General features: G+C 37.8%; 5 protein-coding genes and 2 non-coding genes across 7 annotated transcripts; 5 read left to right on the forward strand and 2 right to left on the reverse strand.

The window, feature by feature from the left end:
• Positions 1-449: 449 nt before the first annotated feature.
• LOC137953222 (metal tolerance protein 10-like) lies at positions 450-2342 on the forward strand. The gene is made up of 6 exons (XM_068800506.1): positions 450-578; positions 702-814; positions 892-1137; positions 1338-1418; positions 1596-1826; positions 1961-2342. Exons 2-6 carry the CDS (start codon positions 767-769, stop codon positions 2300-2302), a joined length of 948 nt encoding a protein of 315 aa, XP_068656607.1. The 5' UTR covers positions 450-578; positions 702-766; the 3' UTR covers positions 2303-2342.
• A 2117-nt stretch (positions 2343-4459) lies between these two features.
• Positions 4460-5119, forward strand: LOC137952741 (VQ motif-containing protein 22-like). Its single transcript, XM_068799799.1, has one exon. It carries the CDS (start codon positions 4460-4462, stop codon positions 5117-5119), a length of 660 nt encoding a protein of 219 aa, XP_068655900.1.
• A 3743-nt stretch (positions 5120-8862) lies between these two features.
• On the forward strand, positions 8863-10660 carry LOC137952742 (probable pectinesterase 8). Its single transcript, XM_068799800.1, has 5 exons — positions 8863-9212; positions 9297-9468; positions 9576-9782; positions 10077-10336; positions 10426-10660. Exons 1-5 carry the CDS (start codon positions 8863-8865, stop codon positions 10580-10582), a joined length of 1146 nt encoding a protein of 381 aa, XP_068655901.1. The 3' UTR covers positions 10583-10660.
• Positions 10661-12349: 1689 nt separating this feature from the next.
• Positions 12350-15940, forward strand: LOC137953961 (organelle RRM domain-containing protein 1, chloroplastic-like). The gene is made up of 4 exons (XM_068801537.1): positions 12350-12528; positions 15190-15258; positions 15356-15462; positions 15547-15940. Exons 1-4 carry the CDS (start codon positions 12414-12416, stop codon positions 15658-15660), a joined length of 405 nt encoding a protein of 134 aa, XP_068657638.1. The 5' UTR covers positions 12350-12413; the 3' UTR covers positions 15661-15940.
• Positions 15941-16840: 900 nt separating this feature from the next.
• Positions 16841-25331, forward strand: LOC137953104 (histidinol dehydrogenase, chloroplastic). Its single transcript, XM_068800326.1, has 16 exons — positions 16841-17053; positions 17437-17520; positions 18926-19069; positions 19564-19685; positions 19791-19843; positions 19963-20035; positions 22035-22136; positions 22216-22317; positions 22428-22499; positions 22575-22637; positions 22738-22779; positions 22870-22929; positions 23509-23619; positions 24420-24590; positions 24705-24795; positions 24932-25331. Exons 3-16 carry the CDS (start codon positions 18946-18948, stop codon positions 25204-25206), a joined length of 1461 nt encoding a protein of 486 aa, XP_068656427.1. The 5' UTR covers positions 16841-17053; positions 17437-17520; positions 18926-18945; the 3' UTR covers positions 25207-25331.
• A 301-nt stretch (positions 25332-25632) lies between these two features.
• Positions 25633-25717, reverse strand: TRNAM-CAU (transfer RNA methionine (anticodon CAU)). The gene is given in 2 exon segments: positions 25633-25668; positions 25680-25717. It is a non-coding gene; the product is annotated as a tRNA-Met (tRNA).
• Positions 25718-25781: 64 nt separating this feature from the next.
• TRNAS-UGA (transfer RNA serine (anticodon UGA)) lies at positions 25782-25863 on the reverse strand. Its single transcript has one exon. It is a non-coding gene; the product is annotated as a tRNA-Ser (tRNA).
• Between the last annotated feature and the right edge of the window lie 652 nt (positions 25864-26515).

The following is a 26515-nucleotide window of genomic DNA, read 5'->3' on the forward strand; positions in this document are numbered from 1 at the left end:
GAATATTAAATAGGCACAATTACTATAATTTTTATTAAATATAATTATTAAAAATCAAATTTATTTATTAAAAAATATAAATTTATTTCCTAAAATATAATGAAACTCAAGACAAGTCTTTATGTTTTCCTAAAATTCAGCCTATACTTTGACTAACAAGTGTTTGTTGAGCCGAAAGAGTTTACTTCTTCTACGTCTTGATCAGATTTCCTGCATGATACTAAATCGGGCCCACTATCATTAATTGGACGGCTTTGATCTTACCTGTGGGGCCCACCTACACAGGGGTTTAGGTTAACAGGGATTTTTTAATTCTGGTACAAAACGGAGTTTTTCCGCCATGAAAACAGAGAGAGAGAGGTGTTCTTCGTTGCAGTGAATTACATTCAAGAAAACAATGGAGAAAAAAGCAGGAACAGAGCCGGGGGCGGGGTGTAGGATTGAGCTATTGTCGTCTAATGTCGGCCCCGGAGATCAAAGTGGTGATCCTTCGTGGCGTCTGAGTTTCGATAATTTTCACCTACCGGAGAGGCCTAAGGAGACTAATTCCGTCCTGCGGAAGTGCGTCAGCAATCTGGGTAGCGTTCGATTACGTTTCTCCATTATGGGTTTTTCTTGACGGACGTGAATTGATTGTGTTAGTGAGAACCCAAAGGAAATTCAAACTGGGAACTAACTGGTTTGCCTTCTGATTGTTTCAGGAAAAAGATCGAAAGTTGCAGAGTATTATGAGCGACAGGAAAAACTTCTCGAGGGATTTACAGAGATGCAGACGGTGAATGAAAGGGGTAGCTTGCCTGGGAGTCTATCAGAGGTTTGCTAAGTTCTGAACTTCTCCTGAACGAACATGAAGACGAAAGACCCGATTTCTGATTCTTTGTTTCTCAACAGGAGCAACTGAAAAAGCTTGCAATGCGGGAAACAATGGCGATCCGAATCTCGAACTTCACCAATCTGATTTTGTTCATTGCCAAAGTATTTGCTTCCTTCGAGAGCAGATCCCTGGCCGTGATAGCCTCCACCCTCGATTCGCTTTTGGATCTCTTATCAGGTTTCATACTCTGGTTCACTTCCTACGCCATGAGAAAGCCTAACCATTACCGCTATCCCATTGGAAAGAAGAGAATGCAACCGGTGGTAAGTACTTACTTACAGTCTCCATTCTTTTCAATCTTTCTCTACAAACTGGGATTTCTCTGAAACCATCTTCTGCCCTCTTTGAAACAGTCGATAAAATTTTTCCGAATTAACCTTTTCTTTCTTCTTTCTTTTTATGATGTTACTTTAAACTATAAAGAAAAATGACAACTTTGATTTTGTTTCGATTTTATTTACAGGGTATAATTGTTTTTGCATCGGTGATGGCAACACTGGGGCTTCAAATATTGCTAGAATCAGTTCGAGAACTTATTACAAAGGTATGATTGTTACAGAGGAGAAGTTTTATACATGTTAATACTAGTTTCCTCTCAAATATCTTCACTGATTAATCCATGTAGCTTACTGAATCCATTTCCAGAAACAGAGAAAAAATGTTTGAATTTGAACGATTTGTGTATGAATTTCTAAGCTTAACGAGAATTTATTTCATGCAGTTTCAACTTAACCTAGACCCAGAAAAGGAAAAATGGATGATTGTGATTATGACCTCAGTCACTGTGGTGAAATTTGTTCTCATGGTTTACTGTCGGAGATTTGAGAATGAAATTGTTAGAGCCTACGCCCAGGACCATTTCTTTGACGTGATCACCAACTCCACAGGCTTAGCCACCGCAGTCCTTGCCATCAGATATCAATGGTGGATTGATCCCACTGGTGCCATCTTTGTAAGTGTTTTTTTGGCTTCTCAGTCAGTTTTTCCACATCAGTCCTGAGAATACTTTATTAAGTTTAGGGTTTAGGGTTTAAAGTTTATGGACAAAGTATTCACTAGTGTTATATGTTGGACTTGCGAATGCAGATTGCTCTATACACAATGGCAACATGGGCGAAAACTGTAGTGGAAAATGTGTGGTCACTAGTCGGGAAGACGGCACCGCCGGATTTCTTAACGAAGCTGACCTACCTGATATGGAACCACCATGAAGAGATCAAACACATTGATACAGTTAGGGCTTACACCTTTGGGTCTCATTACTTTGTAGAGGTGGATATAGTCTTGCCAGGAAACATGCCCTTGAGTAATGCACACAACATTGGTGAGACCTTACAAGAAAAGGTTGAGCACCTGCCGGAAGTCGAAAGAGCCTTTGTTCATGTTGATTTTGAGTACACTCACCGGCCGGAGCACAAGTCCCGGTAGGCACATTGTTCATGTTGGTTTTCATATATCAATGATGCATTAACACGGTCTTATTTTTTTAAATTTGAGTACTCAACTAGTGACATGCATTATTAGCAACTCTTGTAATAAATACTGTAATAATGGGATTCCCAGATTCAGTTTCGTGCTAGTTTTATCAGAGCAGATTCTCTAGCTTATGAATCTCTGAACAGTAATGAATCATTCTACCGTCTTGTGTAACTCTGAAACTTTTCTACTACTGGGTTAAGAAGATTGTGAAGTATGAAGTGATTCCAAGAGTTTGTTATACACAATGAGATAAAAAGTGCAGAAATCCAACTGATCACTAAAACCAGCAATGGCTGCAGTTGCCATGGAAGTCACAAAGAAAGAACCAGACTCTTTTCTTCACTTCTAAATACTCTAAGCCTGCCTGAAATGGCGCTTTTGCGAGACTCAGGGTGGAGAGCTTTCGAGCCATTGGCTTTCTGTGACAAGGATTACCCAAATTCCCTTGCTTGCTAGCTTAGCGAAGCGGATTCTCCAGTTTATGATGAGTCTGCGTTTCGACAACTTTCAGCTGCTGGAAGGGTCTAGGGAGTCTCCTTCCGAGCTGCAGAAGTGCGTCGCCAATCTGGGTATGAACAGTGTTTTCGTCCTTCGCTCTTGGTTTTGCTTGACGGACGTGAATTACTGGGGAAATCAAAACTGGGTTTAAACTGGTTTTTGGTTTTTGTTGCTTCAGGAAAAGGAACAGAGGTCTACTAAATTCTCAACTTCTCTCGCTCTTCTCTACAAAGACGAAAGATCACTTTCTGTTTGTATTTTGCAACAGGATCAACTGTGTGAAGGCGAACAAGCAGTAACATTCAATCGTGGTGTTTACAAAGATTTAAATAAAATCTTACATGGTATCGGGAGTCCTCATCGATCCCGTCTCCCGATTTCATTTTTTTTTTCCCTCTCGACAGGAACCCCTCTTCCGTTCCGCCGCTCATCACCGCCGACGCAGCGCTGACAGCCCCGTGGCGCTCCTCCTGCCCTTGAACAAGTTGCCGAAAATGTTCTTTCTGCGTATTAATTTTTAAAGCAACAACAATCCGGTTATAACCGACCCGTAATGTGAGGAAGAAGGTATCTTGGAAGATTCACCTAACATGGGGCCGCCGTTCGACGGTCCAACTTTTCGGTAAGTCCGGTCAACATCCCATGCCCCCTTCCTGCTCCGCAAAACAAGCAAAGTCAATATTCAAACTTAGTGTGGGGTCCGCCGCCTACCAAACCTACTGTCTTATCCAATTACGGATTAGTGGCCCTTAATAGATCTGATTAAAAATTTCAGAAACATGACTCGGCCACAGACTCAAGAAGAGTCTGGAGAAATTCTGACTCGTTTACCACCCGGTCGACCTGGATTCGTGGCTTAATCTAGTGAAGACTCGAAAACTTGGATTGAATCGGACGAATCGTAGAACTGAGTCGAACGAGTTTTCTCACCAAATGCCATGGATCTGATGGCTCTATTTTCTGGTGATCAAATACGTGGCTTAAAGATGTTTGACTCGTTTGATTTTGGTTAATCACACGAGGCCTCACCTCGCTGTCATTCCACTTTAGCCAGGACGTCAGAGTGCGCACGGAACTTGGCGTCGGCGCCACCGCGCCACGTTATAGTTATAATACTATGTATCTTAAGAGTATTTTTTGTAGCCTCTTCCGTATTTACGTATTTAAAATGTTAATACGATATGTATTTTTATATTTGCTTATTTGTAAGGCAACTCTATAAAGAATAGAAGAATGACTTATCTGTAGTTTACAACCATCCAACGGTCAGGATGGCCTCGAGTCAAGATTACGATGACGACGACGGCTCGCCTACCCCCAAGTCAGCGGCAGGCGTCGTCGTCCACCTCCCTCCGACGTCACTATATTACCTCCTCTGTTCCTTCCGCGAACCTCCTCTCTGCTTCTCTCACCCCTTCTCCGCCTTCCAGAAACCCATCCCCATCCCCCCTATCTTGCCTCTCTCATCTACTAGTCTACGGTCAAGATCCCCCCGCTGTCTCCGCTTGACCCCGCGACTATAAATGCTACGCCGAGTCTTTCTTCAGTCTTCCTATTTTGAAGCTCTGTAACTGAGTGCAGAGAGCTGAGAACTTCGACTCCCCCTCCATGGCGATGAGCGAGACTCCTTCGAAACCGATCGACTGGACCCAGTATTACCATTTGTCATCCGGACAGGTAGTGGCGCCGCCTTCATCGGCGGTGGCGGAGTCGATTGTAGTCACCACCACAGCAACGACTGCCACCGCTAATTCGAGCATGGGATCCGGTGGGTCTTACTCCCATATTGAGGGACGAGTCGGAAAGTCGTCGAGGAGGCGATCCAGGGCCTCGAGGAGGGCGCCGACGACGCTGCTGAACACCGACACCACCAACTTCCGTGCCATGGTGCAGCAGTTCACCGGCGTGCCCAGCGTACCGTTCTCGTCCGGTTACCAATCCGGCGGCGGCGGTGGGATGAATTTCGGGTTTGGAGCGCAGCACCGCCAGCAGACGCTCGTTGCTCCGGCGCCTCCGGATTACTATCCCCGCCATCATCTTCATCATCATCAGCAGCAGCAGCAGCGGCAGCAACAGGAAGGGGCCATGTTTTCTTTGGGCCACGGCAACGAATCCTTCCAGCCAGTTTTTACTAACCCAAGATCTACCTCGGAGATTTCAGAAGACTTCCTGGGGATTCTTTCATCTTCTTCGTCTTCCCAGCTTCTGCCCAGACAGACTCCCGGACAGAACAACGACAACAGCAGCAACCATCGGTACATTTTGTGAAACAGCCAGAATAGATAATCAAATCAAACCCAGACATTGACTAATTATGTAAATATCTCCCTTTCCTTTCTTGCCTTTACAGAAATTTATATTCGACAGCTTATCAGATACTTCATTATATATAAGATTACTCCCATTTTTCTTCTTCAATTCACGAATTCAGTGGCCCCTTCTCGATCGAAAATGATAATTTCAATTACCGGAAATCTTTTTAATTTTTACTTTCGTTGAATGAAATCTGTATCCGAAAAGCTCCACTATAAATCTCCTTCCGCGGGCTAGAACTTCTGATTCTTTATCCGAATCGAAGATCGCTTTTTCCCAGTTCGAACGTGTGGAAAGGGTTGTGAGTTGTGAGGAATCTGAGGAAAACCGAGGTTCTGGAAGCCATCATTCGCTGCGAGAAATTACGTAGAGAAGACGCTGTTCTCAAAAGAGAAACGAGTGGGGAAGGAGGGATGAATTCGGACTGAAGCGGGTCCCGCCATTAAACGACAACGGAGTAACCCCCCTAGGTCAAATTTTACTGTCCTGAGTGCTATTTTAGATTGACATTTTTAAGTATGGTGAAATGCCAGGTGCACGTGAGAGAAAGCACGGCTGCTTTAGATCATTTTCGGATATAAATTAGAAATAACAGATATAATTTATTTATTTTTATATTATAATTTAATTTCTAGATAATTTTAAATATTACCCACTTAAATATTAAGTTATAATCTACCCATATAATTCAAATTTTTCGTAAATTTGAGGTTACTTTAAACGATTAGTGATGAGTAATAAAAGTTCAAAAATGTTTCCCCAGGCGCATAAATTAAAAATACGGGGCAAAAACCCTAAATTTAATTATTATATGCAAACAATGAAAAGAAAAAGTGAAAAAAAAGAGATGATTTTCGCCCGAAATTCTTGACTTTTGTTTTCTTCTCTTTTCCTTGTAACCAAAGTAAGATTCATTAGAAAGCAAACATGATAGTTAGGCATGATTCATGATTCATGAATCCAAACTCTTTTGTATTTTATTTTGAAAGTGGAATATATCACTTTTCTTGGCTACAAAGTTACACTCTTTGTTTTGTTCCTAGCTTTCTTAGAAAATGCAAAGACAATTAAAGCAAGTCATTTGTGGGACACAAAGGCAAATGAAATGATTCTCTCCACAAGTTAAGGCACTAAATTGTGCAAAATCATGGCAAGAGTAAAAACTGGAAAAAAAAAATAATATTCACATGTATTTTTCAGTGAAATTGAAAATTTTAATTTGGAGTCGGTTCATGAATTGATCTTTATTTATATAAATATAATACATGTGAATGGAACTCATTCATGTTTTTCAATATCACCTAAATGAAAATAAAAGTGTAGTTTGTTGACTATTTGGTTTATTTTAGTTCTAAATTAAAGCAATATATAGGTAGCATTATCAAGAAACTCCGAGCTGAGGTCAAAATGATTCTGCCTACAAGTTATCGCACTAAAAATGTGTAAAATGATGGGTATCAAGTGCCAACTAAGTTACCTTTTTTTTATAATTTTTACTTCTCTTTGTAAACTAAAGCACTAAAATGTGAAAAATTATAAATTAGGCAGAGGAGCCACGTGAATAAGACTCATTCATACTTCCTCTTGTTGGTTCGTAGAAATGAGCAAATCTTGATTCGTTTGAGCATCGACCTCATAAAAAGGAAAAAGTAGTTTCCTAGGTGCTTTTTTTTTATTAATTTATATAAAACAAAAAAATTAGAATTTCTTTGCCCAATTTCTTTTTACTAAAAATCCAAACAAAATATAGCTACCATAATCAAGTGGGAGCATCTTACATTGGTGCGATGTAATATTCACTCTCTATAACATCACTCTTATTGTCACATTGATAACTATATATCTAACTTTCTATAAGTTTATGTTAAGCACCTAATTAATACTATCCAAAAGACCGGCCTGTTAGGAGTGGAAGGCATAAGTACTTAGACCATAACAGTTTACAAATTGGGAGTTTTGATTTTTATATAGCTACCATATTTTCCCTTAAAAACTTATAATATTGGAGAGTTGGTTTTCATCATATAACTGTCATATTAACCATTAGACTTATAATAGTTATCATTACAATATCAATCCATTAAACTTACAATATCGTCCTAATATACACAAGAAATTATCTAGTTAAAAAAAAAGGAAAAAAACTTTCTAATTGAAAGATAGATCCAATATGAAAAATTAGTCAATAATCTTTCTTTTTTTTATTTTTCTCATGTTAACACTATTCAATGTGTTTAGATCAGCTTTAAAACATATTTCTAAAACCTAGTCCCAGTCACACCAACTCGACCCAAGTTAACTCGAATGATCAAATAGGAAGACTTGAGTATTTTTTATAGAACTTAGTTTCTAGATGAGTTAACCAAATAGATTCATTGAGTTTTAAAAACCTCATGCAAAATTTAGCCTTTTATTGGTTAATACAAGAAACTCAACATAGCCATTTCTTTATAGAAAACAATCTTTATGTGGTTAATTTGTGCATTCCGCTCATTAATTATCGAAGCATTTTTATAAACTTTAAAACCCACATTTTTATATACTAGAAAGCAAAATCGTACTTTAAAATCGATTAAATTTTTTAATTAACTAAATACTTAATTTTTAAAATTATTTATCAAAATAACCAACTTTTCAACCTAGTCAAAGATCATCTGCTAAGTTGGAACGGTCAACTCGCCAACTCAACAAAATATTTCCAATGTGGCACCCTATCTTGCGCCACGCTGGAAATATTCGACTATATTCCGATATGGTAGATAACTTTTAAATAGGTTTGAAAGTTGGGTATTTTGAATAATTTACATCGACTAGGTCTTGATTTTATGACTTGGTCAAAGGTTTAATTAGTAAGTACCTATGATTAGATAAGAGAAATGGTTTCACTTCAATCCTAAATCCAAACTCAACAAGAGCTACACTTTCTTAGAGTCCATGTCCCAATCCTATTATCTATTTATATGAGTCTCATATGAATGAATTATTGAAATATTTATTTGTATTGACCGGGCCAGTCCTTGTATAAGATCCGTGCGATTGCTTTCCTAATAGGTTCTAGACTTTTAGCGCACTGGTTTCAACATGGTATCAGAGCAGGTTGGTCCCGAGTTCGAGTCCCGCTCCCATCGAATTTGTCCTGGGTTTTTTCGGTGAATTTGTCAATCCCCGTGGGGAGTGTTGAAATATTTGTTTTTATCGATCGGGCTAGTCCTTGTAAAAGATCTATGCGGTTGCTATCCTAATAGGTTTGAGCACTTTTAGTACACTAGTTTCAACATGAACATCCTATTTTATACATTTCAATCCTTTGAAATAGCACTAGCACTTTACTCTTGCTGAGGGATTGGGAGTGTAACATAACATGTAACATCCATTATACTTTTAAACCTAAATTCGAGATTATATCCTATGTCGTAAATGTAACATGTAGCATCCATATATTATGTTTTGAATTTGGGCAGCCTAATACAAACTTCCTTTAGGGCACTCCCACCCCTGCTCTGTCTGTCCCCTCCCCTGCAAAGCAAAGCCCACAGTAAGATTGGTAGGTTGGCAAGCCCCATCAGTGCCCTTGGTTGATTTGCAAGCCATGCTATTTTGACTTCTGCTTCAAGTGTATTTCTTATGGCTTCCTCTCTTTCAAAGCTCTTCTCCTCCCTCCCTTCCCTTCTACAGCTCAGCTTCAGCTCCTCCCCACCATGAAAGGCCTTCCTCTCGCCCTCTTCTTACCCGTTTCTGTCGCTCTAATCTCCACCCTTCTCATCAAACTAGATATCAGTACCTTTTCTTCTTATATCATTCCAACTCTAATTTCTGGTGGTCATCATCGTCGCCACCATGGGGGCGACGACGATCACAAGGGAAGAAAGCCATCCATTTGCGACAATTTTCCTCCTAACATTCCACCTCGGGACACCAACACCACTTCGTTTCTGTGTGTTGATCCTAATGGATGCTGTAATTTCACTACTGTACAAGCTGCTGTGGATGCTGTCGGGAACTTTAGCCAGAAGAGGACGGTTTTATGGATTAACGCAGGAATTTACTAGTAAGTTCAGTTCAGTTCAACCTCTGTAACTCAGCTTTTTTATGAATGGTTATGCGAGTTTAAGCCCATCATTGTCGTGCACAGTGAGAAGGTGACGATCCCTCGAACGAAAAACAATATTACGTTTCAAGGGCAAAGGATGGAGTCGACGGCGATCGTGTGGAACGACACGGCGAACTCTACAGGGGGTACGTTCTTCAGTGCGTCAGTGGCGGTTTTTGGAGCCAACTTCATTGCGAAGAACATCAGCTTCATGGTTAGATCGATCTTTTGACAGATGAAAACCTTGATGGGTACTCAGTAATTGATGGATACATAATGCGTTTTCTATGTTCTTACTGTTACTGGTTCATGGCGTGTTAGAATGTTGCTCCGATGCCGAAGCCCGGCGACATTGGAGCTCAAGCAGTCGCCATTAGAATAGCTGGAGATCAAGCTGCATTCTGGGGCTGTGGATTCTTCGGTGCACAAGACACTCTCCATGATGATAGGGGAAGACACTACTTCAGGGACTGTTTCATCCAGGGTTCCATCGATTTCATCTTTGGAAACGGAAGATCGATATATGAGGTTTTTTTCAGCTCCTGCTCCTGTTGATGTTCTTGGTTGTTCATAGGGAATTTTGTCATAACACCTATTTTAAAATTTTTATTAACTACATACCTAAAAATTAAACATATTAACTTGTATTAAAGTAGAAATTTTGGTAAAATAATTAATACATAAATTGATTAAGTTAATTAAGGTATTTTATGAACATTTAAATATATTAAATATATAAATGTTTATTTTTATACATTTCAAATTATATATTTTAAAAAATATTTACTTTTTTTCCATATTTGACCAGCTTCGTTGTTTCAGAATTGCCAGATGAGTTCCATAGCAGCTCCGGTGGCGGCGGGAAGCAAGGGCATTAACGGAGCAGTAACTGCTCACGGACGGGCATCCAAGGACGAGAACTCCGGCTTCGTCTTCAACAACTGCACCGTCGGAGGCACTGGAAGGGTATGGCTGGGTCGAGCATGGCGACCCTTCTCACGCGTCGTCTTCGCCAACACTGTCATGACCGATATCATCTCCCCCGACGGTTGGAACGATTTCAATGATCCCACCAGAGACCAGTAAGAATCAAAGCTAGTTCAAAATCTTGTTAACTTTCTCTAGAACTGCTCAAATTCTGAGTGCCGTTGCATCTTCTTGCTTCAATCAGGAGCATCTTCTATGGAGAATACCGATGCACTGGCGCAGGAGCAAATGCGGCCATGAGAGTGTCCTATGCAGTGCAGCTGAATGATTCCCAAGTTGCTCCTTTCATCTCTCTCTCTTACATTGATGGAGATCAATGGCTGCAACCCTACCTTTTCTAATTGATGTTGAGGGAAGGAAAACTGATATTATAATGTAAACAAGCATTCCCATTCTTTCTCTAGTAGAAGAGAAGGTCATTACTGAGAATGATCTGTGTTAAATTCCCTCGATATTTGCCATTGATTCAAAGTGGCAAACTGGGTTTGAAGATAAAATTATGATCTTCTCTTCTGCAATGAATTGCTTAAATGGTGTTTTTTAACTTTTTTTCTTATCATAATGAAAATCTCAGCCTCAAATGGAGTCCACCCAAATTGGGTATGTTCATATTTAACTCAATGAAATTATAAAAATTATTGTTTACCTGCAACTACTACATTTTAGGGCAATTTTTAAATTTGTTCAATCTTGTATTTTCGACCATGACATCTTAGATGTTATATTTTCAATTATAGTTCATATATAATTAAAACCTAAAAGATAAATACAGTCAGAAAAGCAGCAAATTACAAAAAAAATTATAAAAAAAAAAATTAGGTAGATTAAAAATTTAAAATGAATAAAACTAATGGATCACCTCTCTTCCCCATTTAACTGCATAATAGAGGGGATCTCGTCGTGTTTGGGATATGACAACAAGACCAAACTACAATCGGAGGTGTTATGGCTCTCCCCTTTAGGGGTGGCACCAAACTAAACCGGTTCGCAAACCGTTCAACCTTGGCTCGAAACAAACTTTGTTCAATTCAGTTTTTACTTGAGTTTGGCTCGAGCTCAAATTTGAAATAAGGCTTATTAAGTATAACGAGTCAAACTCAAGATTTTCTAAGCTCGGTTTGTTAGCTAGTGATTTGACTCGTTAGTATAATTTTTTTACGGAAATACCATTTTCTCTAATAACTCTCATCAATTCTCTCTTCATTTGGTTGATAGTTGCTCTTATTTACCCTAAACCTCAAAGATGATCAATCGTTTAACCCTTTTGGGTCCTCAACAACTAACGTTGTTATTTGCCAATGAAAAAATACTATTAATAGAGGTGTTTATTTTTTCTGTTAGGTCTATTAAACTGGTTATTATACATTAGTATGCTCTATTGCAAAGTCTTGGACTTCTTCGAGATATTATATTATTTATTTTTGTAATTTTTTATTTTATTTTAAATGTAGGTTGGAGTTCAAACCCAACTCAAAATTGGTTAAAAACTTTGGGCTCAATATCGATTCCAATTTTAGGTTCGAGCCTGAGTTCAATCTCAAAGTCAAATTCGAAGTATTCAAATCAAGCCAAACTCGAACATGCATAGATTTCAAGCTTGGCTCAACTTGATACCACCCCTACTCCCCTCCCTTCTTTGATATTATTCTATTACTTCATTGAGGCCAGAGGGGACAAGGAGAGAAGAGAGAGAGGAAAAAGAAGAACATAATAAGAAAAGAGGGAGAGTGAGAGGTTCCTTCTATTTGGTCGCCTTTGTTGTCATATGGGAGAAATTGAGAAAAAAGAGAAGATAACCCAACAAGACCTAATTTTCAGCCTTGCTTATTAAATTAAATTATAACTAATTTTTAAATTTATTTTAACTCTAAAATAGTTAATATATTTTATCAAAATTTTGATTATATTTAAAAATATTTCTATCACGATGAAAAATCCGTATATAAAGAGATACTTTTTTTAGTGGAAAAAACGAAAAGAGAAATTAGGATTTAAAAAAGAAAAAATTTCCAATTAAAATTTGACCGCTGATCACGTCATGAATAAATGTATTATTCGGATCCTCAACGGAGTGCTTGGCTCATCGCTCCCGCGTCCGCCCTCGCCAGTCCGGATAAAAACACCTGAGGAGAAAGGGGTCCTCTCCTCCATAGTCCCTCTTATGTTTTCGCCATGTTGGGCGCAAGTTTCTGTAGCTCTTTTACGTTAGCTCCGGATACAGCTATTCGAAAAAGTCCCTATGCGTCACATTCTGAATTTCCTCCTGCGAGCAAAATCTTCATTAGAAGTAGGTTTTTCTTGTCTTGAAAGCATGCTTCTTTTTCCGTTTGCGAGTTTAATTCTTCCTCAAAATAGTTGAATTCGAGTCGTTTAGTTTTTGTGATTAGAAGCGTTCCTTCTTTTGTGGTTTACCTTTACTATGCCCAACTTAAAAAATTTCTTCCTTATTGTTCTTCCCAGTTGGATGTAGTTAAAAACTGAGAGCTCAAATACCCGTGAACTATTTGTGTTAATTTTGTGGGAAAAAAATGACTTTTATGTAGTGTGGTTAGAAGTATGGCATGCACGTAAACTATATGGTAGGTGCGTTTGAAAGCATGGTAGGTGAATCTGTTATACACCCATAAATAGATCGCAATCCTTGTAAGATATGAGTTCACAATCCTCCTTCTTTCTTGTAATCTCCTCCTCTATTCTTCGAATTTTTAACAATGTATCAGAACAGCGATCCTAAAATGGAGGAGGGAGGGAACACGAAGAAGAAGAAAAATAAAAAAGAAAGAAGTGTTTTCTAGTTCGTTTTTCTCTTCAATTTTTATTCGTTTCTGGCTGCTGTGGAAGAGTCCTGCTGTTGGGGTTTTCTCTTTTCTGCTATGTTTCCATCTGTGGTACGTCTCTGGCCTTCTGGTTGTGTAATTTGATACAGAGAGGGAACCTTTTGTTTCAGCAAACTGCTATCACTGCCTTGTTTTATTTGCTGTTGAAGGCTTCTTTGTTGTTTCTGGTTGGTCACGCTAGGAGTTATAACTGCTGTCAATTCTATCTTCTTTAGACTTTAGCTGTACGTTAGCTGATGCTTTTTTTAAGGATTCCATATGTTGATTAGTCACGAGTTCGTAGTGTCTTATGGCTAGAAAAGATAATTTATTGTTGGGACTTTGGAGTCTAGGAAGCAGCTGCAAAGAATCTCCTAGTATCAGTATGATATGAGGAGTCCCATAGTCTAACTTGCAAAGAGCTGTAGTGTTTTTCCCTTTTCAATTCAACTTTTGTCCTCATAGAACTTGGACTGGTCCCTGCAACTTGAATTCTGAATGGAAGGTTAGAATTCTTGTGTTTTCCCTTTTCTAATCAACTTGGGTCCTAGTAGAAGTAGGACTGGTCTCTACTATTGAGTTATGGTGCTGCTGGCCCTGTCTTATTTTAGAAAGTGCTGCTCGCTTAGTCCTGTTTCAGTAGTTTGCTGCTATTGCACAATTTAATTCAAATCAGCCAACTAGTCTTCCTGTTAGTCTCTCATCTAGGCTTCCAGTTGGTGGTTTGCTTTCTGACACTGTCGGGTTTATTAGTTGCTGCTGTCAGTGTTTTGTGCTTCAAAAAGGTCTAATAGCACTTCACCTGTTTTGTTATGTCATCACTTCAATGCCTGTAGATCCAATACCTGAAGTAGCAAGAGTGCTCCCCAAATCCAACTTTAGCCAAGTCGAGTTAGATTGTCTTTCACCCTTAAAAATATATGATTTGTGCTACCTCTAAAAGTCGGTAGACTCTTTCTACTACCCTCAAAATGGGTGGTTTTGCCTTTGTGTTTAAGCGGAGTCTCTTAACTCGTCTTAAACCTAGTGTAGTCGGTATTTGGAGACTTGTTCTTTGGCTAGGATTGATGATTTCTTCTCTCTCATATCATGATTGTTCATGTTGGGTTTCTTTATGTCATAGTCCCTCAGCTTGAGGGGATACGTACAATGTACTAGTGATGATATTGATGGAAGCATATGGCAATGCCTAGAGTTGGCTTATAGTGAAGCCCATTGAAGAATGCTGAAGAATCCCAGTGCATTCCTAGTTATGTGCCATAAACTTAGGATTGATGGCCGGTGCTACTAATTTTGCAGTTTCATATTTTTTTGTACCCTTAGAGGGTTATCTCTGATTCATTCCTAGTTTTGTGCCATAACCTTGGAGTTGATGGCCGGTGCTACCAATTGAGCAGTTTCATATGTTTTTTGTACCTCTAGAGGATTGTCTCCAGTTAATTTCATAACCTTAGAGTTGATGGCTAGTGTTGCCAATAGAGCAGTTTGATATGTTTTTGTATCCCTAGAGGGTTGTTTCTATACTTTCCCTTTTCTGTGTTTGTGCAAATTTACGCAGATCTATGTCTGTGCCTGAATCTGCAATCTGTTGGCTGAAAGTGAGTCTTTGATTTCTGCTAGTGTTGATGTTGGGTCTCCTCAAGGTTGATTCTTCCTCATGAGTGATTTTTGGGGCCCACTACACCTGCAAGGGCTGTAAAATTGGTCTCAATTGCTATGTTGGTTGTTGTGATGCGTGTTGAAGATTGTTTAAGCCTTCTGGCTGATTCCATGAGAGGACTAAACACATTGAGGTCGATTACCACTCTGCTCATGATGTTATGAAGAGTGTTGTGGTTTATCGCTATGTGAACTCTACTAATCCAGTTAGAGATGTCTTCAACAAGGCACTTGGAAGACGTAAGTTTGGTAACTGCTGTAACAAGTTGGTATATGTGCTCCAGCCTGAGAGGAAGTGTTAAATATGTACTCTGGGGTATTTTAATCATTTTAGTTTACATGTATGTTTGTTTGCTGCTGTAAGATAAACATGAGGTCTCATATCAATAAATCGATTAACTTTGAGGATGCATTATAATGCATTATATGAAATTTTATCATTTATCAGGCCATAATGGTGATCTCTGCCGCAGATTTACCATATTCTATGAGTGAGTCTACCCTAAAGAAAGAGTTCTCCAACTTTGGCCGTATTGTAGAAGGTGTGTCCTTCACCCATTTCTTATTAGTCTTTTCTTAGGAACTGAAGAGCATTGTGCTGTTTTATATCCAGTGGCCAATCATTAAACTTTTTCTCAGTTAAACTTGTGAAGGATGAAGGAACAAATCAATCAAGAGGATTCGGATTTGTGCAGTACACTTCTCAAGAAGCTGCTGTTCTTGCATTGGAGCAAATGGACTCCAAGGTTGAATGTTAGTCTCTCTTGATATTTCAATTGTTCATGAATGATAAAAAAAACTGACCTTCGTTTGTTCATTTTATTTTGCAGTTTTTAGAAGGCAGAATGGTTCATGTGGAAATTGCGAAGCCCTTGCGAAACCACGGTTCTTACCCGCGGACTTCAGGCCCCCCTAAGGAAGATTTGAGGAAGCAAGTCTCATAAAGAACAGTTGCATGGGAATATTGGTGTTTTGGCATGGTGCATCAGCCATTGTTGACCTATGAATATGATATGTTGCTTAAGCAGGGATTGATATCAGCTGTTGAATGCTACTAGCATGTCCTTACTATCTTGAGGTCTATGACATGACACTGAGAAGAGGGTGTTAATTGTGAGGGAAATGTTACCTTCCCATTGCATTTTAGTTTATGAGTCATGTAAAGGTAGTTTTTGCAATCACCATATGTTTCTAAAAATATGTTTTATTTTTGAGTGATTTTCAGATGCCTTTTTTAGATGTTGTATTTCCAAATGCAGTTTTTGAATCTCTTCCCTCCTCTCTTACCACCCATCTCCAGTTGTCTTGCTTACTTAAAAGAGCAAAAAAGAATAAGGAAGAGGAGAGAGAGGATGCAAGGTAGCAAAGAAAGACAAGTAAAAAGCAAAGAAGAGATTAGGCTTTTGATGTGATGACTGCTTAGACTGATGCAATGTCAAATAAACTGTTCAACATGGAGCCATGAAAGTGAATGTATCCTAAGGCCTCCATGGCCTAAGACTGTTTTTTTTTTCTATATAAATCATCTAAGATAGATTAGCAAAACAAAAGAGTCAAGAAAACAGTCTTAGGCCATGGAGGCCTTGGGATACATCTAATGGAGTTTACTAGTTGAAATTTAGTGAAAAAATAAAAAAACTCAAAAATAATTATCTATTCATTAGGGATGTTAAGTTTATTTTGTTTACCTGATTTTTCTTTTATTTGATTAGGTGGAATGAAAATGGAACAAAAATCCATACCCCAATGAGGGATTCAAGTAATTTTACTTGATTATCCATTTACTATTTTATTAAATGAACCAAAAATGGGACAAAAATATTCTATACCTGATTAACTAATTACCTAATTGTATATAATTATAATTTAATAAAATTTATTTTGAATTAATACATGTTTGAGATAAAATAAAAAAATTTCAAAGATTTTGTAATTTTTAGAAATTTGTGTAATTTTTTTGATAATTATTCTATTTATTTACCCAATTATTCATCTTATTTTTTTTATAATGTTTCAGTTGGTTCAATTGAGTTAAATCGGAATTGAACCATTTTTGGTTCTTATTGAGGCAAAAATCGGATTTTGGTTCCTTATTTTTATTTATTTCCAAGTGGAAACACCTTTCATGCGGTGATAGTGCTATTTTCTGCACTCTCTCTCGAGAATTGCCTTTCCATTTCAAATCTTTTGTTGGAAAACAGCGGCTCGAGTCAAAATCTAGCATCCAGAAGTCTCTGCTCGTCGTTCTCCTCCCAAAACTCAAGTTCACTCTTGCTCCATTCCGCAGAGCTCTTCTGAAACATTGTTACTCCTCTATTGAGCACCGATCTCAAATAGGTTCGTCATCTCACCCTCTAGAAATCTGTGAAGTTGGTACTAAATAGATGAAATATACCCACCCAGATGCTGCTACGCGCAGACACCAGTGTGTTAATTGGGAGCTTACGTTGTCTTCGCTTTTGGTGCCCCAGTCAACGAGTGAAACTGCTTCATATACTGTTTCCCCATGCTCAAGTTGCAGACTTGTTGAGGAAAATAAAACAACTAATCCTTGCAGGTTAAAATAACTGAAAGAGGACGTAGATGTTAAAATAAATGAAATAAGAGGAAGAACAGTAAGGGAGAAACAATGTTTGTTCTGAATTTATTTCTTTTCGTTTTTTAGGACAACTTTTTTGTGGTATCGTTGTTACTCATTTATTTTATTGATATATTTGCAGGCTCTGTTTCAGTTTTTCTTCTGCTATTTGAGTTCCTGGCGATTATTTGCTGGAACACTCACATTTTTCTTCAGATAAATCAGGGTATTTACTTTATTTATTCCAACTTTCTCGTTCTTGCTTTTTTATGTTAGTTTCAATTTCTGGATTTAATCTGATTTTGTCGGAGGATAAATTTCTCATCTTTCGGGATGTTTTTGATTGATTAGATCATAAACTCTTTTAAGCTAATTAATCCTGTGTTAATGTGGATAAAACGGTCATTATTTTCTCTTATGTTTATTTTGCGAACGCTTTTTTTTTTTCATTTTTTATTAGTCTTTTTGATTTACAGATTATTGGTAATCAGAGAGGTCGAGCCATCTCTGCATCCATGAATGGCTTTTTTTACATTAGATTATCGTTTTCTTACTTTCTTTCTTTTTGCATAAGTTCTTTATGGATTCCTTTTTGCCTTCTTTTATTTTCTCTGTCTTCTTTTTCTTTTCTTTTTATTTTTTATTTTTTTTCTGTTGTTTATCATTCCTCTCCCTTATGAAAGTGGTGCCAGATCATTTGTATTAGTTTCCGTTATATAGTGTCTAGTATTTATTTTTTGTTGTTTGAAATCGAATAAGCTTAATAAGTTAGCTTTGTTGCTGGAAGCGTGCCATCTTTTTCCAATGCAGCAAAGCTGAGTGAAGATTCAACCAGTAAAAAGGCAGGCGGGCAACTGAAAATCAATAAAAAATGGAAAAAGGCATCAATTTGCAAAAGCTTGTTTGAATACTGTGGGCAAAGGGTTATATTCAAGAAAAGAAATAAATTTTGTTGGATGTTTTGCTCAGAAAAATTTAAACATAATTCAAACTCCAAGAGCATAAGGACTTCTGTTCGTCCCTCTAACTGTATTAATTTTTTAATTAAATAACTACTTGATAGATTTTTTCAATGTCAAACCTATGCACCTTGCTTTAGTTAAAGCAATGGTAATCCATGCAAAATGATAAAACTTGTTCAACCAAGAATAAAACTCTCTAGAGAATAAATTTAATTCTCCAGAGAATGAATAAAGCAACACTGAAAATTTGATTCTCTAGAGAACTAATGAGAGACCATGCTCGCATACACAGACTCACTCCTCAGACAGATATTTTAACAAGGTAAACCTACAGTGTGTGGTACAAATGATATTTGGCTCGTCTTTTGTCAATTCTTTTACCATGAGTTTTACTGGAAAAATAATCCATTTAGTCCAGTGGCTATAAAATCCTCATCGTTTTTTGTTCTTTGGTTCTTCTTCCCCCTATAAGTTATATTCAAGGTCTCTGTCCTAGTGATATAGCTGGTATATTGAGAAGCTTCTCATGCTCTCCTGTTATGTTGGACATAATAGGTCACATTGGACTTGCAATCAAGAAGACAAAAACCTTCTGCTCATTGTCTTCAAGCACTGACAATATATTTTAAAAAGTTTTATCTTTTCAATATTTTATTGGCACTTATGCAGGATTTGATTGAGGATAGTCGATGGACATACCTTTTGTGTCTTTTGCCAGGAGCAACTGTGTAACCTCTGTTGGTGTGACTCGACTGTCTCAGTTGGTTGGGACCAAAAAGCTTGTGAATCATCCGCTTTACCATTTCACTGCGGGTAAATACTTGTAATGCTTGTATTATTTAGTTGCTTTGGGGATTGAGAAGTTTTATTTTCTTAATGTAAATTATTTTTTTTCAATATCAATTTCATTCATTTCAGTGAAGATTATAGGTTTTTATGAATAAAGCTTTGGTAAAGTTTTGGACATTGCTAACTCCACTAATAAGTTCAAATAAAATACTTCGCTTGCATGCTTTATCACTATTGGGGTGGAAAAGAGTCATAAAATATCTGGCTCGATGTCAAGTAGAGCAGTGGAAATAGGAAGTGTCATTAAAAAAAAGGAAAAAACACGAGTAGAGAGACATGACATCCAACCTGAGTTTGGCAAATTGTTGGCATAAGAAATTTTACTTGTAGTAAGTGGAAAATATCAAGTATTTTTTGAGTTTTCTGTTTCTCTAATGTAATCTTAGAGACTGTAGGTGTGCTTCTTTTGTAATGTGCCTTACTGTTGAGTATTTAAAATATTTATTATTTTTTCACAGGTTTGAAGGATAATTATATCACAAGTTCAATGAAATCTTATAGGATTTCAGAGCTGAATCAGGTTGAGGTTGATAGCCTCAAGGCTCGACCTCGTATTGATTTCTCATCCATTTTTAGTGTTGTGAGTTCATTTATTTCTTCTATTCCTTTTTCTTAGGAAGAACAAGAATCACAGCTTATTTTGTTAGAACCAGAAATTTATGTAGGGCATCTCATTTTGTTCCAGGTAAATCCAATTGTTGAAGATGTAAGGAATAGAGGAGATGCTGCAGTAAAAGAGTCAGTGCTGCATGAACTTAATACTTGATATTATGCAGTTTTTCTTATGCAGTTATAAAGCTAAAAAATCTTTTGTGTATGCATTCAGAGCATGTCATGAATTATGGTTATTTCTGTAGGTATACTGCTCGTTTTGACAAAATTTCACTTGATGAAACTGTTGTACAAGTTGTTGATCTTCCAGATCCAGAGGTAGGTTACTCCTGATCTCAATTAATGTCAACTCCAAGAAGTGTGATGTGCACTGCAGTGACCTTTTTAGAAGGTTAAACTTTTTTTTTCTGAAAACAATGACAAAGAGATTTCATTAAGTTTTATAAAAAAAAAAAATCATTAAGAGGAAATTACTGAGGGAGAAAAGATACAGAGTAAGTCAAAGGTGAAAACATCACGACAAAAGAAACAAAAAATAAAAAAGATATATCAAGATACAATGCATAAAGCACTAATCAAGTGAAGAAGTCCTTCCCACAACAAGTTGTTGTCAGAATCATCATTTATAGCCAATCAGCCAGGCTGTTTGCACTTCTTGAGCATGAATCAATAAACCGCTATGGGAGTACAAAATTCTTCAATCTTGTCAAAGTATTGCAAGAAGTGCTCTATTGATGACGACTGCCAAGTCCTCTCCTCTCAGGGGGGGTGAAGTCTAATTATCGATGAAAACCTTCAGTCGCTGGATCATTGCTTTTCATTCTGCTTGTGTGGAGTAATGATGACTAAATGGAACAATGAAAATAAGGTAAATGTTACGATTAGAGTCCCCAATGATGCGACCACCTCCTGTAAGCCCGGGGTTGCACATGACTTATCATCAAAGTTGAGTTTCACACATCCACATTGAGGGGCAGTGGGGGATAAGAATCCATTTAATATTCAATTACGAGCCTATTTGTCACATACCTCCAGCTCTCATTGATAATTGTCCTAGGAAGGTGTGCAAGCTCAGGAAATTTGCTTGCCCAGGATAAATTGTTGTTATTGTGCAACCTGAACCTAACTAGCAGTTAGCAGCGTCAAAGGTCCTCTTATTTCATTCTCTCCAGTCACTCCAAGATACAATTGCAACAGTCAAAGAACAAAACTTCTTACCAACATTGCCTTTGGACGGAGAAGTTGAAAACCCAAGAAGGGCATAGAAAGCTGATGAATGAACTTCTGGAGAAAGATTCCAATATTTGCCTGGTAAGTAGGTAGTGGAGGATATGGTCAGCTTTATCAGTGAGTTTGTTACACAATTTCAAGTTTGGTATTCAACTTGGTTTCCTCCTGAGAATTTCTTTAATGAGGATCTTTTAACTTCAGAGGAGGTGAAGTGAATTACTTTCAGAGGGTGCTGGAATGACCCAGGGGATAGCTGATGCCGACTTGAGGAAGGGGTTAAAGGCACTGAGATAAGCATATTGGGAGGCAATGATGTGTGATCCAAAATGGTCCCTCCTCCAAAACTTGGTGTTCTCTCTCAAAGTGGGAGACTTTATTAGGAGGGAAAGGTAAAATACAAATACTGTCCCTAAACAGGCAAGGGGAGAATCAGAAAAAACAACAATAAAATAAAAATAAAAATTACAACTTCCAATGACTACAAGATCCAAAAGATTTGTTCCTTCACGAGGGAGACTAAGGTAAGAACAGCTTGGTTTAGATGCTTCTTCATCAGTGAGGGCAGATCTCAAGTTAACCCCATCTAAGATGGTTTAGTTATGTGTTTTTTTTTTTCAGTTTAAATGTAGTGGATGAGAGTTTCATAATATGTTTAACTAAAGGTGAATTAATTATATTTTTAGTTAACATTGATATGTTTTGTGTAATTTTAAATTTTATCCTATAGATTTTGTAGTTATATGAAGATTTTACTAAGTTATTTTTTGAACTTTTGATTAACCCATTCACTAGCAGGTAATCTGGTAAATAATGGGTAACTGATTACCCTTTTCTCTAATGAATGAATTGGGTGCTGAAATAGATGCAGGTTAATAGAATGATCCTTACTCATTCCAATTATTCCTTCTTTACATTCCTATTGATCAAATTTCAAGTTACTAATTTTTATATCATCTTTTTTTTTTTTTGAATTGTTACCGTTCAAGTGTCTCATTTTTCTATTGGTTGACATCTTGTTTTACATGACCACCTTAAACATATTGAGATAAATATTTTGATTCTCACTTTTGCTATTGCTGAAGTGTAGCTGGACCCAATGGTTAAAGAAGCATTTGATGTTGCCTATGACAATATATTTGCTTTTCATGCGGCTCAGCGAGTTCCTGAGAAAAGCGTTGAAAATATGCCTGTAAGTAGAATGTTAGTCATGGTCTTTGTTACTGATCTTTTAGTTCATTTCGACTCTCTGAGCTTTTATATTGATATAGGGTGTCAGATGCAAAAGAGTTGCAAGATGCATCAGTTCTGTGGGCCTTTATGTTCCCGGGGGTACTGCTGTTCTTCCTTCAACTGCTTTGATGCTAGCTGTGGTATGTTAAATAGACTTTGTTTGATCTTAAGCTAAGTGTAATAGGGTTTATGGAGTTGCAGATCCTACACCTGCTGATTTAGTTGATTATTCTTTTGTTCTCTTTATCAGCCTGCACAGATTGCTGGATGCAAAACTGTGATTCTTGCTACTCCTCCAGCTCGTGATGGTTCCATTTGCAGGGTATTTTCATTTGATTAGAGATTTTATCCTTGTAAAAAAATCTATTCATCAATCATGTTCTATTTTTCTCTGTAGGAGGTACTTTATTGTGCTAAAAAAGCAGGTGTGACACATATACTGAAAGCTGGGGGAGCTCAGGTCTGAAGTGCATAGTTCAACAACTCTCTTTATGTTTGTGTTTATTTTCTTTCCAGTCTCATTCTATCAATATGTTTTTGGATTACTTTGTGTTCCATAGGCTGTGGCAGCTATGGCTTGGGGCACAGCAACTTGTCCTAAGGTACATTCTACCCCTTTGGGCATTCATGATCATATCTGAGCTATTGAGCTCTTCTCTAGCAATACTGATTAAAAGCATTATGACCTTCAGGTGGAAAAGGTTTTTGGCCCAGGAAATCAATATGTTACTGCAGCAAAAATGATCCTCCAAGTATGGTCTTTTTCCTTCCCTAATGCTAATTGTGTTTTCTACTTGGCCTTCCACTCTCTGACCCTGAGGTCCATTCTTTAACCTATACCTGTTGTTATAGTCTGCCAACTCCTTTTAAGTACACAATACTTCGTGTAAACATGTGACTCTGTGGAGGTGAAACTGATGGTCTCCGGACAGTTTGCTTTGGGTGTCTGAAACATTCTCAACATCTGGTTATGACTCTGGAATACCTCTTTAGGTTCTGAATCACATTGCTGCAATTTCAAGTTATACAGCCTATATTTGTTTATCTTGGCTCCTGGTTGAAACACATATTTTTGAACTGTGCAACTGCATTTAAGTCGTACCAGTCACAACTGGCACACTTAAATGACTTTTTAAGATGCTTTTCTGTGCAGTGGTTTATGGGCTATTAAAACTTCACTTAAGACATGGCTTTGTCATTCTTGTTTTTAGGTATACATTTAGAACTTTGTTATGGCTTCACTATGACTTTCTTAGTAAACTATAACTTAATGTAGTTAGCATTTAAAATATGTATGCCTTCATCCTTTAGAATCTGTTTCTTCATTGCAGAACAGTGAAGCCATGGTTTCAATTGACATGCCAGCTGGTCCATCTGAAGTACTGGTTATTGCTGACAGATATGCCAATCCAGTCCATATAGCTGCTGATTTGCTCTCACAGGTACCGATCTTTGTACTTGCACTCTGTAGTACTGTACTTACTGCAGTGTTTAGACACTGGAACCATGAAATGCAAATTTACGTAGGAATAAGTTTGTTGTACAACTGTTATAAACCAACCCAGTCTGACAGGCCTTGCCTTCTTGGCGAAGTTAACTGATATTTCCCCTTCTATTTCAGACCAATTGGGTGGCTCGGTGTTATTGGACTATAAAAGCACTATTATCCTAGCAAAAAAATGCATATACTGCCTTTATTAAATGTTGAGCCATGGGTATGCTTTTGAATCAATCTACACGTAGTCCTCAAAAAATGTGCTAGCATTAGAGCATTTTCCTTTTTTCTTTTTTCTGTTGTTTGTTTTGTGCACTCTGTGGCATGCGCGTGCTTGCTAATTGTTTTTTTGGCTTAGTTTGGTCTCTCTGTTCTCATGTTGAGCCTTGATGAGAGGTTAGTTGGGTTGGGACTGGCCTTTTTATGGCATGGGTTCTTGAAAGTGCATATCAACTGGAATCTACCCAAATTTATTGTGCACAAATTACAGACATATTGCCATATGGGTTTATTATCAGCTTTTTTTTAAGTTTATAAAATTGTCATACTAGTTGGTGTGGGATGTACAAGTGGTACCATTTCTATTGTAATGTTTGTCTGGGTGTCCCCTGTTAGAACACAGATGACCTTAATAGGCAGTACCAGTGAGTTGATTTTTGTTGTTAGCTCAAACTTATCTCACTCGTGTCTTAATTTATGATTCTTGTTGTTAGCTCAAACTGATCTCACAATTGTGTCAATTTCCAGGCAGAGCATGGTCCTGATAGTCAAGTTGTTTTAGTTCTGGTGGGAGATGATGTAGATGTGGGAGCAATAGAAGCAGAAATAAGTGAACAATGCAATGCCCTTCCACGTGGAGAGTTCGCCTCAAAAGCCTTAAGTCATAGTTTCATAGTGTCTGCAAAGGATATTTTTGAGGTTTGCTAATAGTGGCTTATGTGCTATTTCAAAGGTTTAAACAATCGTTTTTGTTGCCAAAGATCTAAAACTTGAAAATTCCATTTACCAGATTGGCTATGTTGACACTTGCAGGCAATCTCCTTCTCAAACTTATATGCACCTGAACATCTGATTGTTAATGTGAGGGACGCACACAAGTGGGAGGAGTTTATTGAGAATGCAGGTAATGAATTAGATATGACTTTGTGAAATCTACATTAGTTGGAGTAGTGCTCTATCATATTTTTGCATCTTGATGTCGTACTCCTCCTACGAGGTCGATTCGCATATTGGGTTAACATCCAATTCTAATTTTGCAGGTTCGGTATTTCTAGGACCGTGGACTCCCGAAAGTGTGGGAGATTATGCAAGTGGAACCAATCATGTTCTTCCAACATATGGCTATGCTAGGATGTATGGTGGTGTTTCCTTAGACTCCTTCCTCAAATACATAACTGTACAGTCTCTCACAGAGGAAGGACTGCGGAAGCTAGGCCCCTATGTTGCCAGGATGGCCGAGGTTGAAGGTCTTGAAGCACATAAAAGAGCCGTTACCCTCAGGCTGCAAGATATAGAAGCCAAAGTGGCAGTGTAATTACTACAAAGAGCAATGCTCAATTTTTAAGTTTTTTTTTTTGTTCTGGCTGTCAAGGGCTGTGTGCCGACTGGCATTGTTTCATTTAGGTATATGCTTATCATCTCCAGTGAATGTTCAACTGATGAGAAGAATTCTTGATTGTGTTTGGAAAACAAAAACTAGAGAAGCCTACAGAAAGAAACAATAACGAATTCCCTTTCAACCTTGGAGTGGTCTAACACCAACTCTGTACCAAAATGTGTTTCTTGTAGGAAATTTTCACTGGGGGAACCTCTCCAAAAACTGAGACAAGACTAAGATTACCCAATTGAGTTACATCTAACCTTTTAAATATTATTTTTAGAGTGTAAATATCGTGCATTATATACTTACTGGAGGGGGTAGAACTTGCTAAAAACACTGAATCCATAATTAAAAGGGAAATGGGGTGAGAGAGGCTCGAACTCTCGACCTCAGGATCACTCAGAAGCTATGAGACCTACGCGCTAGCCAACTGCGCCACCACCCCTATTGATGCTTTCAATGGTCTTAACTAAAATTGAATTAAAATTAACTAAGAAAATTAAAAAGTGCGTCGACAGCAGGGTTCGAACGTGCGCGGGCGAAGCCCAACAGATTTCAAGTCTGTCTCCTTAACCACTCGGACATATCGACTGCGCTACCGAGTAAAACGCGATTTATTTTACGGACAATTAATGTTTTAAAATTATATACGGATATTAATAAAAAATGACAGCCAAAATAGATAGGTGACTTTTAATTAGCAACATAAGCACTAGATGGACTTGGATTTATGTTCTTAATTTCCTAGCATGGATATATAAACCGATTTTTTCGCTAATTTTAATTCGAGAAATTCCGTTGAACCTTCTGAATCCACCCCAAATTCCAAAACCTCTCCCAAGCATATTGCCCTTTCACTAACAGCTTGATTGTGTAAGAAAAGGTTCATTGAAATCAGTAAAAATTACATCTTTTAATAATACCCATCTGGAAATCACCATAGTTGGTTATGATATCTATCTCTATATGCTATTTAGTCCATCCTCAATCTCACCTGAATCTGATCTTAATCAGATCAATTGCCTCCTCCACACTGCAAATGCATCATTCCTTAGTATGTCAACATGCTTTTGGCTTTTCAGCACCCTTGTACATTTCTGATATGGGGGCAAAACTCCCTAATTCAAGAACAAGTTCTCCACTCGTTTTTTTTCCCTTCAAACTGTCAACTCTTTTCTGGCCAAGAAAAGAATTCCTATTGATCTAGTCTCCTTGAGATTTTCAAGCCATGTACCTGCTCATC

This window comes from Aristolochia californica, unplaced genomic scaffold (assembly GCF_029961685.1).
Source record: "Aristolochia californica isolate CCGP_79_NKW_82.1479 unplaced genomic scaffold, dmAriCali1.0.hap1 SCAF_16, whole genome shotgun sequence".
Classification (NCBI taxonomy): Eukaryota; Viridiplantae; Streptophyta; class Magnoliopsida; order Piperales; family Aristolochiaceae; genus Aristolochia; species Aristolochia californica.